The 20,317-nt window shown below is 44.0% G+C and overlaps 1 protein-coding gene across 50 annotated transcripts in view; it reads right to left on the bottom strand.

Moving 5' to 3' along the window:
* The window catches only part of PTPRM (protein tyrosine phosphatase receptor type M), an 829,686-nt gene that overhangs the window by 47,937 nt on the left and 761,432 nt on the right, over positions 1 to 20,317 (bottom strand). For all 50 annotated transcript variants that reach the window (XM_077975162.1, XM_077975163.1, XM_077975160.1 and 47 more), the window contains one exon: positions 16,645 to 16,742. In XM_077975162.1, coding sequence (XP_077831288.1) covers positions 16,645 to 16,742 — 98 coding nt within the window. The remainder of the gene's footprint in view (positions 1 to 16,644; positions 16,743 to 20,317) is intronic.

Raw genomic sequence — 20,317 nt, 5'->3', positions numbered from 1 at the left:
ATGCAGGCTCCCCGCCCTTTGAAGCGCTTTCCAGATACAAAGGCAGGTGACCATCTGTATGTACCCCAAAGACTGTGGCAGACAAAGTTGGAGGTGACAGAGTGACACAACAGAGGCCCCAAACCCAGGCCAGTAAAATAGCAAAGAGACAAGAAGTCTAGGCACAGGTGCAAGTGAGCATTTTCCAGGGTCGTCCAGTGGGAAAGCAGCAAGAGTGTCCACTGAAGGCAAGCGACAGGGCTCCGCAAGGGTGACCACGGAGGCAGGCGCCCAGACACAGGCGTCTCCACAGGCTCAGCTAGAGAATGTTAAAGAGCTGATCTGCACGCAGCTCACAGTTACCTGGGGGAGCCGGGAGAGCGTGCTCAGAGCAGCACTTGTTATTCAGACCTGCAAATTTGCTTTGATCCTGTAATATCCTGCCACTGTGGCAGCATGAGAGATGGCTGACACAAAAGTGTCAGATGACTTATAGCACATAAAGAGTTGTCTCTGAAGCCTGATTTGTATTTCATCGATATTTGAGTAAAAATGACTTTTGCTTTTTTTTTTTTTTAAAAGGGACATAATGGATTAGGCTGAATTACCAAGTATTTAATACAAAAGGATTAATTGGGTAGGCTAAATGTAGATACATTGCTGTCATTTCAAACAAGTGTAGTGACTTTCACTGACATCCTTAGTGGATATATTATACATACTTGTATAATATGGCTTCAGATTCAAGACTCTTCTTCCAATGTAGAAGAAATCAACAGAAGGAGGGCAGTAACACAGAAATTCACCTCATGTGAACTCAGTTATTTTGCACCAGCTTACATGTTCCTCTGAATTCTTCTTCCATCTCTCCCAAAACAGTCACTGATACTTCCTCTGTGTCCAGTCTTTCGGGGTTCAGCTCACAGAAGCCTGTGGTCTGGCAGGGAGGGCAACATGGCAGCTGAAGGTGTATTGTTCCTTCTTGTGTACAACCTATGCAATACCTCTGTAATTGGGCTGTATATGTCTTGAAAGATCCTCTCTTTTATTCTCTGGCTTTTGCCTAAAGCAGGCTGAGAGGTCTCCTGACACCTGCACAGTCACTGGCTGCACACATGCCAGGGAGCAGAACCAGCAACAGAGAGGAACAGACTCCAAAGGGTTAAGGTTTCTCATCCCGGCAACAGCAGAGACACAGGAGGTGTGAGAAACAGATAGGAGGATGATCCTGTCTCCCCCACAGAAAATTCATCCATTCACGGTGACATCTCACCTGAATTCAGAACAAGAGGGACCACGGTCTGCACTCAGGACAGACAGTGGCTTGCTGCTCCCAGCAAAGCAAAGAACATTTCCGAAATGGAGATAGGGATGTGTGTGTGTGCATGTCCATGTGTATGTGTATGCATGTGTGTGTGTGTGCGTGTGACATGCGCATACATTTGGGAAGAACCTCTGATCAGATATGGGGAATGTGAAAACTGTAAAAGAGATCTAGTCTGGCTACTCATGCAGGCAAATGTGTGTGTGTGTGTGGGGGGGAAATAGCCTTAAATAAAAAAATGTGTGTGTGTGTAAATATGTTGTGTATATATTTATTTGCAGGAATACTATCAGAATAAAGTTTACAGAGGTTGGGGTTGGCATATGATATGAAGTTTTATATAAGAAACCTCATGAAGTTATAAAATGCAGAACTTAGTATTTAATTTAAAATACTGAATAAGCCTTCAATAAGATTGGAGAAAAAAGTTGTATGGTTTTCTCCTTGCTTTAGTCTGAGAGTATGTGTTTTCTTTTAGTCTCATATTTTTCAAAATCATTACCCAATTTGTAGTCAATTAAGTGTTTCCTGGTTAAATGGAGTTGTTTTATAATTATATATGTTTTTGCATCTCCTTTATACCACAGTTTACCTTTAATTAAATGGATTTGCTGCCCAAATTGAATTGACGGATGTGAAACGATGATTCGCTATCGATTAAACACTTGGAGTAAAATAGCCCTTTCTGTGCATATGGAGACCTTCCAGAGGTAACAGTCACACTTGCAATTATACAGAACGCAACGGGGCATGTGTAGACATCTTCAGTCAATCACCGTGAGAGTCCTCCAAAGAAGCCACATTCTCTCCAAGGACTCCCTCCCTACTGCAGGCAGCTGATCACTGGGTAAAAACTCAGAAATGTGCTCGCCGGGTGCGACTGATTGTGCCAGTTGATAAATCAGGGGGATTGCTATAAGTAATTTTGAGAACTTCTGAAAATAATCTGTTTCTTCAAAAATCTTAGTTTACTGTAGTCAGATTATTTTCAAAAGAAGGTCTATAAATTAGAGAAGTGACTGAATCTCTTTTATGGTCTGCATAAGTTAAAATACAGATGGATCACTGACAGAATTCGTTTCACTGGTACCTAATTACATGGCAACATTCTGTTCCAGATCCTCTACACAATTCGTGCGAAACAGTGCAGAGGACATGGGAGCGGAGGGCTCTCTCCTAAGGGAGTGACAGTCCTCATGTTTTTGTCCTGAATCATTCCCCTTTAACAATCCACACTCAATCGTTTTCTGCTGCTGGTGGTATTCAGAGCGTGTAGGAAGCATCAAGGGCTCTGGAAGCATGTGGATTAAACCAGATCTGGACTGCAGATGCTTTTGTTATTCAAATGGATCCCTTCACCAAAATGTAAACAGCAAACAGGAAAATATCCTTCATATAAACATGGACTTTTAGAGTTCATATGGATAGTTCCCTTCATTCCACGGTTGCAAGAAGTGAGGCATGGGTAAGAATGGGTTGGTTTTCAGTTCACCTAGAAATGCTTACAACACCCTATTCTCCTTGGAGTCACATTCCCCTACCGCTAGTACCTGGAGGATTTGGGCTATTGGCTGTCCTGGGATTCCACCTACCTACATCCTGTAGCTGCCAACTGGAGTCTCACTTATATCTGCCCATCCTTACCTTCTCTCCAGAGAAGAGGTCACTCCCATTCCAGGCGAACTCCTTTACCTGTGTCCTTGATGCATCCCTAAAATAGCTACTTCCCTTTTCCTCCAGCTTCTCAGCCCATGGCCTTGCTCCTTACTACACGGGGAAAACCAGTGTTACCAGGAGAGGGTGCCATCCTGAGTGTGTTTCTGTTTGGTTCAATTTATTTAAGTGTGTCCACGCCTGTCTCTGCTCTGCAGGCTCAGAGGAAAAGATGTCATCCTTTGTAAGGCTGAATGGAAGACCTGTGCTCAGGTCCCTTCCCTCCTGGCTCCCTGGCAAACACTCCGTCCACTTCTCAAGATGTCCAGTCTCTCCCTCTCTTCTGATTCTTTTCCTTAACACATAACTACTGTCGAGGGTCTTTCACCTTGTAAATACCCTCTGATCAGAAATGCTCCTCTGTTTACAGCTGCACTCCTCTCTTTTCCCTGCAGAGCTAAGCTTCTGAGAAGTCTACACTCAGTCTGTGCATCCTCATTTCCTACTCCTACGCTGCAGGCTGGCTTGAGTGCTTGCCATTTGTAATGAACGCATCATTTGGTCTGTCAACATCCATTTCATCCATTCATCCTTCCTAATGGATCCTTGACTTCCTTTTGGGGAATTACTTCTTCCCTATGGGGTGGCTTGTCAATTAGAGGCCCTGGACAGCGAGGGATAAGCACATGAACCAACCTTTGGGAGTTGGAGGTTCTATCCTTGTTGTTGTTGTTGTTTTTTTTTTTTTTTTTTGAGACGGAGTCTCGCTCTGTCGCCCAGGCTGGAGTGCAGTGGCCGGATCTCAGCTCACTGCAAGCTCCGCCTCCCGGGTTTGCGCCATTCTCCTGCCTCAGCCTCCCGAGTAGCTGGGACTACAGGCGCCCGCCACCTCGCCCGGCTATTTTTTTGTATTTTTTAGTAGAGACGGGGTTTCACCGTGTTAGCCAGGATGGTCTCGATCTCCTGAGCTCGTGATCCGCCCGTCTCGGCCTCCCAAAGTGCTGGGATTACAGGCTTGAGCCACCCGGCCTGTATCCTTGTTATTAGAATCCTGAGCACAGTGACAAAAAGACCAGAGAGCTCACTGTCTTATAGCATCAGTGCCTTGACTAGACTGTGGCTGAGAGACCCACCTGGCTCACTAGCCCTCTGGAGCTGTTACCTTCTTTCCTATTTTTTGCAAGCCTTACTCTTCACATCAACATTTTGAGCTTCTGATATTCTTTTCCCTTTTCCTGGCTAATTTTCCTGAAATTAGCCAGAGTTGATTTCTGTTGCATGCTATCAAAGAACTCTGATAGGCCATCACTCTGAAAACACTCAGGCAAAAGGTTGCCAGTAACCTTTTCCTTGTTAAGTCAGATGGTGACGGTTCTGCCTTTGGATGACCCACTGTGTCTCTGCAGCATCTCCAGTGTGGCCCTTTCCCCTTGTCACTTCCACACCCAAATCCTTTGGGGCTATTGTTCATGAGCCGAAGCCCAATTCCTGATGTGGTATATCCATGACAAGGGCCTCAGTTCTCCCTGTAATCCCCATCCCCCATCTCTCCTGGTTCCCACTGAATCCCTGCAGCTTCCCTCCAGGGTCCTGTGGTTGCCTCTGTCTGGAACACCTTCCCTCCCTCCTTTGCCAACTAATTTCCATTTGCTCTCCCACCTCCTGCACTCAGCACCAGGCACCCCTTGCTCTGAGAAGCATTTACTGACAAATCCCTCCAACCTCAACTCCACGGCTAGATGAGGTGCCTCTTTCATGAACTTCCACAGCACGCTGTGAAATCTTTATCATGGAATTTCATCCCTTTGCTTGATGCCCCCTCCCTGTGCACAGGGACTCGCTTAATTTATCTTAGCATCCCTGGCTTTCTGTGACTCCACATTGAGTGGTGTGAATGCAGCGTATGCTTGTGAACTGAAGGCATCCCCTTCTATCTTGTCTGTGAATTTCCTCTGTCACTTTTCCCCTTTATTTTTTTGTACCTTTAGTCTGAGATTGCAATTACATCTTCTTTTCAGACTCCCAGTTACTCTTATGTCTACTCTATCACTAAACACACACACACTCCAACCATTATAGTCACTGTCTAGACCCTGTTCCCTTCTAGGTGCTGCTTCATCTCTCTCCTGTGACTCGCTGCTCCAAGAACGAGCTACAGTTGCGTCTTTGCTGCACACTTAGCCACTGTTCTACTGCTGCTGGATTCCTGGTTCTATCACCCCATGGGAACTTGGTACACACCAAAGACCTCTCCAGTGCTAATGGGGGGGCACTGTGGAATGGGGGAGAGAGCATGGGCTTTGGAACTGGACAGACCAAAGTTTCATTTCTAGCTCTATGCCCTTGGCCAAATTATTTAACCACACCAAGCCTTACTTACTTAATTCAAAAATAGGAATCTTTAAATGTACTCAGAGGGTAGCTGTGATATGAGCAATAGGGCTTGTGAAACATTTAGCAGGATGCCTGACTCAGTACATTCTTTCTCTCTACCTTGCTCTCTGATTCCTGTTTACCTGGCCTTTCTGTAGCTCATGACCTGGTCACTATCCCCTTCCTGTTGAAATGCTGTCTTCTCTTCATTCTCATGATCCGAGTCTCTTTGTTCATGCCCTAGTCCTCCTGCTTTCCTTTTCCAGACTGCATCCCAGCTGTTCTTCCCGAATGCCCACAGAAACAGATATTCTCCAGTGATCTGTTGTGAGTCCTCCTCTTTTCTCTGTCCACTTTCTCCCAAGAACGCTGTTCTGTTACAGTGGTTATCACTTTGCATTATACTTTTTTTTAGACAGAGTCTCGCTCTGTCGCCCAGGCTGGAGTGCAATGGTGCAATCTAGGCTCACTGCAACCTCCGCCTCCCGGGTTCAAGCGATGCTCCTACCTCAGCCTCCCGAGTAGCTGGAATTATAGGCACCTGCCACCATGCCCAGCTAATTTTTTGTATTTTTAGTAGAGATGGGGTTTCACCATGTTGGCCAGGCTGGCCTCAAACTCCTGACCTCAGGCAATCCACCTGCCTCGGCCTCCCAAAGTGCTGGGATTACAGGCGTGAGCCGCCACGCCTGGCCGCATTATACTTTTTGGTTTTTGTTTGCCTTTTTGTCCCATAGTTTGTGCCATGTCTTTTCATCTTGATAGGCCAGTGCAGCCCAAAGCCTAACACACAGTAGATGCTTGTGAATAAAGGGGGACGCTAGCATTTCATAGTTTTTTTCTGTGTCTTCAGCTCACATCTCTCTCTCTCGAGCTTTCTGGAAAGCATCACATTATTGCTCATTCAGCTTCTTAAACTCAGCATGTCCAGGATGAATCACATTGCCTCTCCTTACAACTACTTGTATTGGGGGTGTGTGGGGGTGAGGTGGAAAGAGATACCCACTTTTTGTTAATACCCTTTAGAGCAACCCAAGTCACAGTGGTAGAAGCCCTGGTTCATTCTCAAGTTCCCCTCTTTCCTTATCAGCACCACGTACCCACCATAACACCCAAACTGTATACTCCTCATACATTCCCAGTACCTCTGCCCAAACTCAAGCCCACATCCTCTTTCATGTAGAGCCTTGCTCTAACCTCCTAACGTGTCTCCATGCTCTTCCACAGCCTTTCTCAGCCTTTCCTTAATGCTCACCAAGATTGTTTTTCAATACCAATTAGAACACATGATTTACCCCCTCAATGCCTTCCATTAAAGTGAACAAACACACACACACTGCCCACTTTCTACCTCTCCTTCCTTCCTAGAAGCGCATTTCCAACCCTCATCAACAAGCCCACAGTTAGCTTCCCGGCCTCAGAGTTCTTCCCTCAGCAGCTGCATCAGGCAGGCCACTCGCTCTTTCTCCAACATGCCATTTCCTCCCTTTCTGTGCTTTCCCTTCCTTATGCTGCTGAAGTGGTTACTGTCTCACTCCTGCCATTTAAAATGCTTCCTCGGCAAAGACATGGAATCAACCCAGGTGTCCATCAACGGTAGGCTGGATAAAAAAAATGTGGTATATACACACCATGGAATACTACATAGCCATAAAAAATGAAATCGGGCCTTGCGCGGTGGCTCACGCCTGTAATCCCAGCACTTTGGGAGGCCGAGGCGGGTGGATCACAAGGTCAGGAGATCGAGACCAGCCTGGCTAAGATGGTGAAACCCCGTCCCCATTAAAAATACAAAAAATTAACCGGGCGTAGTGGTGGGTGCCTGTAATCCCAGCTACTTCGGAGGCTGAGGCAGAGAACTGCTTGAACCCGGGAGGCGATGGTTGCAGTGAGCCAAGATTGCGCCACTGCACTCCAGCCTGGGTGATAGACCGAGACTCCACCTCAAAAAACAAAAAACAAAAAAGAAAGAAAAAGAATGACATCATGTCCTTTGGTGCAACATGGGTACAGCTGGAGGTCATTATCCTAAGTGAATTAACTCAGAGACAAAACCAAATACCCTATGTTCTCACTTGTAAGTGGGAGCTAAACGTTGGGTATACATGGCACAAAGATGAGAATAAACATTGGGGAATATAAAAGGGAGGAGAGAGGGAGGAGAGAGAATGGAGGGCACGGTTTGAAAAACTACCTACTGGGGACTATGTTCACTGTTTGGTTGATGGGATCATCAGAAGCCCTAACCCCAGCACCACTAAATATACCCATTTAACAAATCTGCCCATGTGCCCCCTAAATCTAAAATAAAGACAAAATAAAATCCTTCCTCCTACTAAGGTCCAGCTCTTTACCACGTGCTCCGAGAAGTCCTAGATTCCCACGGGCAGAATGAGTCCCGTCGTCGGTACTATCACACTCTGAACACGTCTCACAGTTCATTGCTGATACACGGTTCTCAATGACCACAGGTGATAAGATTCTTTGAGGACAAGTGAATTATAACTATCTTTGGATTCTTAGTGTCATAGATACAGTAAGTACAGCACTAAATGTTGGATTAAATTGTGCTGAGAAGGGATTAACAAGCCTATCTTTGGGCTAATTTGTGAACATGACAAATCGAGCTCTTTGGCTGAACTTTTTACAGAGGGGAACTGAGGTTTTCAGGCAGAGAAAACCTCCAGCTTCCCCAGGGCAGCCAGGGAACCATCTTTCCTGGAGGAGCTGGTGTCGAGGAGTCTGTAGAAGGCCTTTCTCCTGCTGCTGATAGCTCAGTACTCGTTAGCGCCTCCTTTCTTGGCTGATGTGCTGGGGGTGGTGGCGTGAAGCCTGGCAGTACCTGGATGGGAATCATCACAGGCTACACTGCCAGTTTCCTCTTTGACTCCTAGTTTTGTGTTAAAGTTACGACAATTCTAGTTTAGGAATTGCTGATATTTCCAGCAGAAACAGATAATTCATGACTACAGAATTGACGGAATTCAAGGAAAGGTGCAAACTCCCCCATCTCTGACAACAGAGAGGCCGTCCCTGCGGCCAGATTTAGGGAAAGGGTTGTTGACCAACTGCTTCTACTGGGCCTACCTGGAAGGACCCACAGCCTGGTAGCTGTGCACAGGAATGGCTGAGAAGGTGAGTTTGCAGAAGTGGAAACAGGCACAAAAGATGCTCAATTTATTTTGTAATCCTTACAGTAATCCCATGGCACAGGAGGGTGTGTATTAGTGCACGATTCCCTATGCTTAACAGATGAGGAATCTGGGGCTCAGAGATGTTGCAATGGGCATGGGAAGAGCCAAGATCTGAACCAAGGCCTTCCGATTCTCTGACTTACTATAAATGAGGAAGGGCTACAACTTATACTAAAGGACAGAATATGGCAAGTGACATACAGAGAGGATGCTGATGATGGAGATAAAAGAGCCAGTTGAATAATCAGGTCAGGCTTCCTTCTTAGAAAGGGTGGAATTTTCAATTAGTATTAAAAGAACAGCCCTGGTTAAGCAGGCAGAGGGAGGAAGGCAAGGAGGTGCTGTCCCTGCACTGTCCCAGACAAAAGCCATTAGTCACATGTGGACATTTCAATTTAAATTAATACAAATGAAATAAACCTCAGAAGTCAATCTCTCAGTCACAATAACCACACTGAAAATACTTAGTAGACCCCTGCGACTAGAGGCTCTGCAGGGACTGTGCAGACCTAGAGCATTCCAAACTGGCAGGGGTTTTCCTGGAGAGCTCCACTGTGCACAGGCCAGATAGCACCAAAGGCACAAGGAATGCAGTGCTGGGCGCGTGTGGCAAACGGCAAATACTTTGTCCGCCTGGCATTTCCAACACTTGTAAGAGAATGCTGGGAAGCAAGCTTGGGTGCTGTAGACTAGAGCCACACTGTGAAGGCACAGAATTTTTCGGATCCTGAGGTTTGGGCTTTGTTCTGAATTCGACGGGAATCACTGAAGGATTCGGAACAGATGAGTGGTGTGTCAGGAGCTAATGTTTATAAAAATTAACGCAGCACTGACGCACAGAGTGCATAGAAGACAGTGTTGTCTAAAAGACCACCAGGATGGCTGGACAGTAGGAGGGAGAGCTTTATTGGGGTTATCTGTTTGCAAGCTGGGAAGAGTCTCTAGCATGGACTGAAGGTGCTCTCTCTTTAGAACAAAGGACAGGTTGGGTTTTATGCCTCACCAGGTCTGTATCACACACAAGAGTCATATATATCAGCAGGTTTGGGGGAAAAGCTATACATATTTATAAGGGGAGCTAAGCACATGTGCAATAGGTAAACATACATCCCATGTTCACTTTGGGGTGGGGTTTTTACTGTGAAAAGGAAATGGCATTTGGCTCTTTACATCAAAAGGTCAGCTATGGGACACAAAGACAGTCTGTGTGCAGCCTCTATGAGCGGCCAAAACGGGCTGGAGGTCTGCAGCTGCTTATCAGGAAAGAGTGTTTGCAAGGCTGGTCCTCTGTCCAATCAGAGTTGCAGTGGTCTGGGTTGTGACTCAGAGCTATAGCTCCTATCGGTAGGGAGTTTGGCCATAGGAACTTAGAGGATTTGCTATGACAGGCCCTGAACCGTCAACCTGTAGGTAACTCTGTTTCCTTAACCTTTCCGTCTTGGTAATGGGACATCCATTTTTGTCTCTGAGACCGCAACAGCACAAGGTGACCAGTGTGGACGCTGGGGTGACCAGTGTGGACGCTGCTGCCGGGACTGATAAGAAAGACTGTGAGTTCCCAAGCTGCAGGGAAGGCACCATGAAAACAGGAGGCAGGTGTGCTGTTCACACGGTGTTTTTATGGCTTGACATTGGATTGGGCTGAGTACAAAATGAAGTTTGTTGTCAAGCCTGAATGATAAGAAGAGGTATTGGGGACCAGTAGTCTGAAGATGAATGGACGAGCTTAGTTTCTGAGGTGCTTGTTTTGTGCCAGTTGTGGGACACAGAGGTAGAGATGGCCAATGAGCAGTTAAATGCCCAGGTGTAACGTGCAGGAGGGAGGTAAGGCTTATGTCAGCTTCATCCCTATGACAGGTGAAAGGATGACAGATCGAGATGAAGAGTGTTTGCTGAATGAGCATAAATTATTCAAAGGCTAAGATTGTAAATACACAGGTCACAAAATATCAATCTTAAATACCAGTTTATGAAAAAGGATCTATGAAAGTAACAGTGAGCGCTCAAGACGGAAAACTGTCAGCAATGTCTATAAAAACAATTTCCCTCTTCCCTTTCTTATGAGTTCGATGTCTTGGAACAACTTAAGAGATTTTGTAGTAAAAACAATTGCTAATATTTTTATTCCTGTAATTAACCAGTATGGGGCAACCTTGCCTCTCTCTTGCTTCCTCATTGATCCTGGGTCTGGTGGCTGTTGCAGAAAAGAAGATGTTTTTTCTTGGCTGTGAGAGGAGCACCTGGAATCTTAATACACCTTCCTTGTATGTGAATTAGAAAGTTGTTCGTTCTGACGTCTAGTGTTCATTGTAAACTTTTCCTTTCATGACTCTTTCAGTGACAAGTACCGTGAAAGGAATTTTAGGGCAGGCTCCTTGGGTGGAAAATAGCCGAGAATCCACACAGGTGGTTTCTTCCCATTCCCGACTGTGACAGAGGTCCATAGCTCTGGTCCCCACTTCTCTCAGTTCCAAAACATTTTATCTTCTGTTATCAGAACTATTCAGAGTGACTCAACAATAATTTTCCTAAATGACTGTGAGACCTCATTTGGATTTTTAATAAACAGTCATATTCTAATGAGGTCTTCATAAAACTGACTAAATATGTTTAGAAATCATTAGCTTAAATTACCGGTGCAAAAGTCTCCTTTGGGAGTCCTGCAGATTTGGTTATAAGACTTCTGGCAGATGGTGTAGCTCAACACCGCAACACAGTTTTTGAATCTCCACACAAACGGTGTAAATGGGAATGCCTGGGAAACAGGCGACTGGATTAAAAAACTAAATGTCCCTCAGGTGGGTTCATTAAAGAGGGAAAATAATCACAACACGTTCCAGCGCCATTTCAATGCCAGGTGTGCAGCCGGCGGCAGGTGCCAGGAAAACCGACAAGGGTCCCTTCCCAGAACACGCGGGCTAAAATGGGAGGCACGGTGGTGACAAGGAAGTCTTAGATAATGACAGGTCCTGGCAGATGTACCGGGGACCCTGCTGGAGGGAAGTGCAGCATCTGTGTCTTCTGCACCAGGTGCTGCGACAGGAAAGGTCTCCTGGTGGCTCCAGCACCAGCAATTAGGGCCGCCTAATGCAGAGCGCTTCAGGGCAAAATGGGGGGAAGCAGGTCCCCAGCTCTGCCTTAATGAATCAGCAGCAAGTCTGAGTAAACAAACACGCATCCGCCTAGCTCATGCTTAATGCATGAAGGACGCACCATGTGTGGTACACATGTTAAGTAGGTAGCTACTGCCTTTAAAAATCATGTCATTTTGATTTCTTGGGTGGTTTCTTGTTGTTGTTTTGAAGCATGGAAAATGGAGGAGCTATCTGTAAACAAAAGTGCAGGATTAACAATGGGAACCAGCCTGGAACAAGGAGAGTGCTTTTCCCACAAGGGAACATGACCTCTTGTCAAAACCCCCAAATCATGCCAGACATTTCAAGGACAGATGCCATAATTTCATTACTAATTGAAGTCAGGCCCATCCAAGGGGTTGATGGCAACGAGGTGGGGCCTCTTCAGAGCTTACCCATGTCCCCACAAACTTGGTAAGGATTTGGAAGAATTTTTTTTTTTTTAATAAGCTTACCAGACCTAAAATGGTTGAGTTACTTTAAATCTACGGATTTAGATTTATGGGTAAACCAGAAACCTAGTTACCACCACCCACCTCAGCCACACCTTATTGGAAACAAAATTTCCATGGTTATTTGTCAGAAGGAATAGTTGCTGTCATAAAAATCACCAGTGACTACCCTGGACGTGACGGGTCCCGGTGCCTGATGGAAGGAACAGTGACCACCACTGCATATCATTTTCATTCCTTTTCTAAACCCAGGTCACTCTGAATGAAACCTGGCTCCCTGCAAATGTGCCATGTCTGAGGCACAGTGGGCTTTAGCGTGTAATTATTATTTTTTGCTGCAGTAATTTTACAGCACAATCTTCTTTTGACTTTTCAACCAAAGACTATGCTGTCCTCGTCTTTTCTTAAAGTAAAAGGCTGTATCATATGACATCAGCTTAACCTCTTAAGCCACTGAGTCCAGACACAGTGGTGTGTTTTGTAATTTCAATTAAGCAAAAAATAGATGTGCTGTTATTTTAAAAAATCCAGTAATAGTTGTTATTTAGCAGTTATCTACTTTTCAAAATAATTTACTTAGGACTGTCTTGTAAGTGAGCTCCAGTGCAAATATTGAACGTGTGCATGGGTGTACAGCTTTCTGGGATGCTGGGTTTGTGAAGGGAAGGCACCCGAGAGTGGGCTCCAGGCACCTCTTTCTCCCTATCACATGTGGGCGGTCAGCAAGGATGTGTGAAGTGAATGAAGGAGTCAGATGGGAGTATACCTCTCAGCGGAAGAAACACAAGCACATGAAAGCAGGTGAAATGTTTAGGCTATATGAGGTGGCTCTGGTGTGCTCACACTATGGTGAGATACTCTCTTTATTCACCTTGCTAGGCATTTGCTCAGGGCCCTGGGCCTGGAAGGAGAGGCCACTGAGCAACGCCGTCTCTTCCCTTCAAGGAACTTGCTTTCTGGTGGAGCTGGCCTTATTTTCCCCAATAGTCATTAATGTTTTCATAGTAAAAGTAGGGAGATTTGGTGTGCAGAAGAAAAAGGGTCTTTTTCTTCAGTCTTAGGTTTGTTGGTGGAAACCTAAGGTTACACTAACAGCTGTATTATTGAGTCCCTGAAATGGGCAGGAACTTCTGTAACATGTGGAAACTCACTGAATCTTTACAAGAACCCCATTAAGCAAGCTGTTATGGACTGAATATCTGTGTACCCCCCAAACTCATATGGTGAAGGCCTAACCCCCAAGTGTGACTGTATTTGGAGATGGGCCTCCAAGGAAATAATGATGGCTAAATGAGGTCATTAAGGTGGGGCCCTCACCCAATAGGATTTGCGTCCTTGTAAGAAGAGACACCACGGAGCTTGTGCTCTCTCTGACACATGAAGTTGCAGCGAGAAGGTGGCCACATGAAAGCCAGGAGGGCCCGCACCAGAAGCAGAATCCTACCAGACCCGGCTTGGGACTTTCCAGCCTCCAGAACAGGAAGATAGTACATGTCTCTTGTGTAAGCCTCCCAGCTTGTGGCATTTGGTTATGGCAGCAAAAGAAGATGGTTTTTCTTGGCTGTGAGAGGAGCACCTGGAATCTTAACACACCTTCCTTGTATGTGAATTAGAAAGTTGTTCGTTCTGACGTCTAGTGTTCATTGTAAACTCTTCCTTTCGTGACTCTTTCAGTGACAAGTACTGTGAAAGGAATTTTAGGGCAGGCTCCTTGGGTGGAAAATAGCCGAGAATCCACACAGGTGGTTTCTTCCCATCCCCGACTGTGACAGAGGTCCATAGCTCTGGTCCCCACTTCTCAGCTCCAAAACTGTGTGGACACACAGTACTGCTAGTTTCCTCTTTCCAGAGAAAGGTCCGTGGAAGGAGAGGCCCAGCACCCTCTTCTGGGCCGGGCTGGTGGCCTCCCTGCCTCAGCAGCCTCCTTGCCAACTCACCTGCACTCCCATGCTGGCACTTGGCAGAGGCATCATTGAAAGAAAGAAATGGTTTTTATACTTTTAGTACATAAAATATTGCTCTGGAAGTGTTTAAACTTCTCATGATAGCCCCATAGTACCTCCCCGCCTTTGTCTGGTTGCTTACTATATCCTTTGTCATACAGAGGATTTTACGTAAACCTTACTATCATACATTTTCCTATCCTATTCCTTAATATGGTGGGCTTTTGGTGTCTTACATCTGGCCTGTTTTGACCTACTGGTATATTCATCTCTCCCTATCTATGTGTGGCACCTATAATTTTACCTTTTCCTGTAGTCTTATCTGGTTTTGATATTGAGGTTATACTAGCCTCTTAAAGTGAAATAGAGGAAGAAGCTTTCTTTCCTCTTAAAATGAAATGGGGGAACAACCTTTCTTTTCTGTTCTCTTAGATTTTTATAAAATGTATATAATTTATGTATTTTTATGTATTTATAAAATGTTATGTATTTTTAAAATGTACATTTGAATTATCTGTTCCTTGAATATTTAGTACCTATAAATACACTGGTACATTTCCATGGGTCAATTTTTAACCAGAATTAGAGTTTAAGATAATCATAATCTACTCAGAATTTCTGTTTCTTTTTGAGTCAGTTTTGGAAAGTCATATTTTTCTAGAAAATTACCTAATTCATCAAATATATTGTTATTCATATTATTCTATTGCAGTAAAAAAAAATCTGCTATTGGCTATATGTGGTTTTTCTCTGTTTATTTCTGATCTGTTGCCAGAGGTGCATGTTATTAACCTTTTCACAAAACCAGCTTTTTATTTTGTTGAACTTTATTACTGCTTCTGTGCTTTTTAAGTTAATAAATTTCTATTCATGTTTATTATTTCCTTTTCTTTTCCTTTGGTTTTGCTCTGTTATTCATCTGTCTTCTTGAATTAGATGCTTAGTTGGTATTTCTTCTTTTCTAATAACAACATTTAAAAACATGTATTTCCTTTCCTGGTACCATGTTATTTGCATCTGACAACTTTAATACTACAATGATACTTTATGATTCATGGTTCTAATTATTTTCTGATTTTATTAGGTGTTTACTTTGACCCTGCAGTTGGTGGAAGTGCTTCACCCCCACAGATCCTACCTAAGTGAAGATGGTGTAACTTCCTTGTCAATTCCCTGGGCTGGCTGGTGCTCCTCTCCCTTCTCCCTCCTCCCTCTCCCTACCTCCACTTCCCCAGTCTTCCTTTCTCTGAGGGTCTACTCTTTGTGGGTTTTGGTTCTGTGTGGCAGTTGACATGCAAATTCTTAGCACTGTACATGTCCACATTATTTCCTGCCCTCAGTGGGCTTTAAAACCTAGGATCCAAGATCACAAAGACTGATGCTGCCCACCCTCCCCCAAGACTCACACAGAACCCCCTGCCCAGCCTCCTAAGGGTGCATGCACGCGCTACCCTCCCTAGGCTCTCTAGTGCTCACTTTATTTCTGGTCTGTAGTAGCTGTCTTTATTAAGGGGTAAGCTAAACATTTAAAAAATACATATTTGCATATGCATGTGATATACATATAAACATATTAAAATACATATTCATATTTTTATCTAGAATTTCTAGATGTTTATAGGAGGATTTTCAGCTTAATGTGCCATTTTTGCTAGAATTGTGTGTATGTGTGTATATATATATGTCCTACGTGTGTGTATGTGTATATGTATATATATATATACACACACACACTTACTGAATATTCTCATTATGAGAGAATTGTGATGTCTTTCTTCTTCCTGGTTTGTGCTTCCTGAAACCTGAGACTCTTAAGAGACGATCCCTTTATGGTTCCTATCCCACTGCTTCAATTCTGGGATAACTTCTAGGCTGACTTTGCTGAGGGCAAATCTCATGACGCCAACTTCTCTTCAGTTAGCACAACCATGGAATTCAACCTACTGTAAATAAGGCAACTGCACGCTGTGTGTTTGCTCATTTTAAAATTTCACTTTGGAAATAATCCTAGAGCATACCACTACTGAAATTACCACTATGTAACAGCTTCCTGGTTAAATGAAAGTACTGCTCAGAAACAATTACTAAGGAGAAGGTAGTAGAAGACCTTCAGAAAGATGATGTTTTCCATCCTACAGGTTTGGAAACTGAGACACAGGAAAGGCCAATTTAAGCAAGAGAAGATGCTGGAATTCTAATCTAAGGATTGAATCCAGAGCTGCACACTGTTTTTAGAGCCAATTTTCTTGAGTTTGGGAATGTAGTCATGTCTAATGCAGCACCCATTGAGTTTTGACACTCAACAATCAGCATTCATGTTTAGAGGTATTTTTGTGCACTCAATATAGCCCGATAACAACTGCTTTTAAATCTTGAGTGCCTTTCTGTCTGTTGCTATCGCAACAAATGAAAGCAATTCAAGCTATGTTTACTGATAATTTATAAGCAAGTGCAGCAAGCAATAGGAGGAGCTGCAGTAGTTAATGTTTTTGGGAGTACACATAATACTTCAAAAGCTTGCCTCATGCCTTACTTTCTGTTACCAACTAAGTAAGGAACAAAATGGCCTTTTGCAGCAGATGGTCCACTCACCCTTCCCACTTCCACAAGATTGGTCACCATGATGATGCTTGCAGTGTTTTCGTGCCACACCATCCTCCAGAAGTCATAGATGGTCTCCTGCATTGGCCCTGCAGCAAAACAGAACAGAAACTTTTTGTTGTTGTTGTTGTTGTAAGTTTCAACTGGAAAATTTCCGGTGCTTGCAAATACATCTATTAATACCCACATGCAGTTCCCTCACTTTTACAGATGGACACAGGTCTCTAGTGTCAATGCAAAAAGATACTCTTTCTAAAACTGCACCTATAGAAATATCAAATTTTTCATTCGTCGCTGAATTTTCTCATGTCATCAAACATCTGCATTTGAGCTCTTTTTACCCTTCTTAAACTACTACCATGAAAGAAAGTTATTTCTCCATCATTTAGCTATTTATCTCCATAGTACTCAAGAGTGAAATTTAAAAAAATAGGTAACATTACTCTTTCTGCTAACAATTGGCAGATATCCCAGGGAAGTGGTATATAGAATGAAATGAACCTCTACAGGAGAAATGGCCTCTTCTTGTTTCTAATATTTTTCTTCTTCTGTGCTATCTGTCAAATTAATCCATTTTTTTTTTCCGCCTGACTTTCTAAAGTAAGAGAGAGAAGTTAAGAGTTTTAAGCAGTTGCGCTTCCTCTCACTGAACATAAAGATTCCGGGCAGAACATGAATAGCCATCTACTTCCTTAGCTCTTGGGATCTGAGCATTAAAAAGCTCTTTCCTATGGCTTGAAAAAAAAAAAAAAAAAAAAAAAAGGAAAAATACATATTACAAAAGGCCAGTGCTACAGAAAGAATCGGGTACAGAAAGTTGGAATTTACAATTTCTTTTAATTCAGATTAAAAAAAATCCCAAACTCGACTTTGTGCTCATGCATACTTGAGGGTATAAATGTAATAGTAGAAATCTTTATAAGACATATAGAAAGGCAAGGAAATGAGAGAAATGCAACTTCAAAGGCTTGGAGAGTCACACGGTATATGTGAAATCATACAAACGTTCAGGCACATCCAGGACCAGAACCCAATTGTACTAGGTATCTTGACATTTTAGATTGCCAGAGCTGGAGCTCAAATATTTGAATTTGAGATTTGCTTCTGCCTTTTAACTGGCTGTGTGATTTGGGGCAAGTTACTTAGCCTCTATGAGTTTCAATGTCTTCTTTCTTTATGTACTGATCACAGTAACACCTCTCAAGGTTATTTTGAGGATTCTTGGAATTAATGTATACTTAGGCATTTTATAAACAACAAAGCAATAGAAAGAAAACGAGATGCATTTAAGGATGTTTATTAATAGCTGTCCTTTTGCTGCAGCCTGGACACTGAACAACAGTGACACACCCAAGGGGCCCTTCAGTCACTCCCTATCCTTCTTGACCAATTAGCAATTGGTTCTTGTGTAATTTTTCTTCTCCTTCCTCCCTGTCCAGGCTTCCTTCCTTTCCTTCCACAACACAAATTCCTATCATTTCTCCCTTGCTGCTTCTGACTACACTGTTACCCTCCCCAGAAAAGCTGACTTGGTCTCCTGATGTCTCTGCATCTAATCCCTTTGGGGAAGGGACCATGCACGCCACCTCCCACAAAGCTCCACCAGTCATTCTGGCCACGTCCCTTGGCATGTGCGTGCCATTCTCCTGATGTAGAGGCTGAAGATTTCAGTGACTTTAATCTAAGGTTACAGAGGGGACAAGTAAACATCGGATTCCATCAATCACTACAGTTCTGGCTTGCAGAGAGGTACATTCATTGTGTACTTAACAGCTTGTTACTTATTCACAAGGGGGAGAAAAAGCACTGAGTCCATCTTTGAGCAAACAGCCCAATGTGACCCCTGAATCAAAGGGGGGCCTTCACTAGGCACACAGGCCTGTGCCACCTACTCAGAAGTTTCCAGAAATACTTCTGACGACAGTGGCTCTAGTGGATGAATCAGAGGTCCCAGCATCATGGACGGCTTGTGCCTGCAGGAAGAGTAAAGCCACCTCCCTTGTGAGGGCCCAGCAGGGGTCTTCTCAGAGACACTCTAGGCAGGGGCCCCATTTTGCCACCAACATATTCCTCACTCCCCCCTTCTTGCCAGTCGACATCCTGGGATTGATTGGTGTAAGACCCCTCCTGGAGGAGAACTCAGCCTTCTTTGTTCGCTGCTGTTTTCTTAGCGCCCTAGGAAACGCCTGGCACACAGCAGGAACCCAGTGAATCAATGAATGGATGGTAAGTCTGTATGCATGTGTGTAAACTGTATTATTATGACAGTGTTATGTTAAACCCATACTAGGTATGTCAGATTAAGACATAATGTTTTTATGATTCCCTTTCTCAACTTACATTTCTAAGATAATCTGGAGAAGCTTGAAAACACAGCACCTTTCCTCCTTTTCAATTCATGGAAAGGCGACATCTTCTGCAAGGATTTCTTCAGAAGGAGCATGATTATCTCTGTCCTCAGAGCACAGCCTTGGAGCTCTGGAATTAAACCACTGCTCCCAGGCACTATACAGATCACTCCTCTCGGTTTCCCCACCCAAGGCTCTGCTTCCAGCTTAGCTCAGTCCATCACCCTAGGTAACCACAGTGCAATCCTAGCTTCCCAGTGACTGTTCTCTATGGGAGGCACTGGTTCTCAACTCTAGCTGCTTATTAAAATGACTGTGGAGATTTTGAAAAATTCTTATGTCCTAACTCAAGAGACTGTGACTGAACTAGGTTTGGGTGGGGGTTGGGTCTGGGTGTGTTTTCAGATCTCTCCTGATCTATAGCATCAAGGACATCGGCTCTGTCTTCCAATCTAACCATCAGGTGCTCTCCTATGGAGTTGTAACTGTGAAACGCCAAAGATTTGTTTGTTCTGAGTCTCCTGATTAGTCTAACCTGGCCTGCAAGCTCTGTGAACCATGGAATCCTGTTTTCCTCGGATGTAGAAGGAACTCTATTCATAACATGTCATCTAGGAATATGACCATGCCACCTCACCTCTGCGGCTGGGCATCAGTTAAGATGGCCTGGGTTTTTACATGTTTACATAACTAAATTCGCATTGTCTTTAAAATAAAGGGTGTTTATAAGCACTAGCAGCTCACTTGGCTGGTAATACACACTTAGTTTTTGTGATTTTCTTGTCCATTGACCTACGCTCAAAAAGATTAGGATACAAAAATAAACTAGGTGAAATGCTTTTCAATGCTGAAATTAGATACGTGGATCCAGAAGAACAAAAAGAGTTTGGTGTTAAAATCTAAAAATGAAATTGAACACAAAGATTATTCTAAATAGATCCCAGAAAGAAAAAAAAAAGTGCAGGCGGAGACATCTCCCTGCGGTGCAGCCGGCCTCGCTCTCTCCTGTCTCCGCTCTCCTGCAGGCACCGGGCGCTGTGCAGCCAACACTTGGCGGCCGTTCCTTCTGCCACACGCGTGGCTTCCTCCCTGGCCTGGTCACTGTGGTGGCTCAACAGTAAAACTGCTCAGGGGTGGGCACTGGTGATTCGTGGCTGATGATTCAAGATGTTTTTCCAAATGTTCATTCAAATCCTGTTTTTTTTGTGGGTTTTTTTTTTTTGAGGGTAGAAAATAGGGAAGGTGTCCAAGTAAGGTTTTTAATGCAGCATGTATCAATCCTGTTTTTCTTTTCTCTTCCACGTATTTCAAATTAT

This window comes from Macaca mulatta, chromosome 18 (genome assembly GCF_049350105.2).
Source record: "Macaca mulatta isolate MMU2019108-1 chromosome 18, T2T-MMU8v2.0, whole genome shotgun sequence".
Taxonomy (NCBI): Eukaryota; Metazoa; Chordata; class Mammalia; order Primates; family Cercopithecidae; genus Macaca; species Macaca mulatta.
Note: the sequence above shows the minus strand (reverse complement) of the source record. Positions and strands in the feature narration are given on the sequence as shown.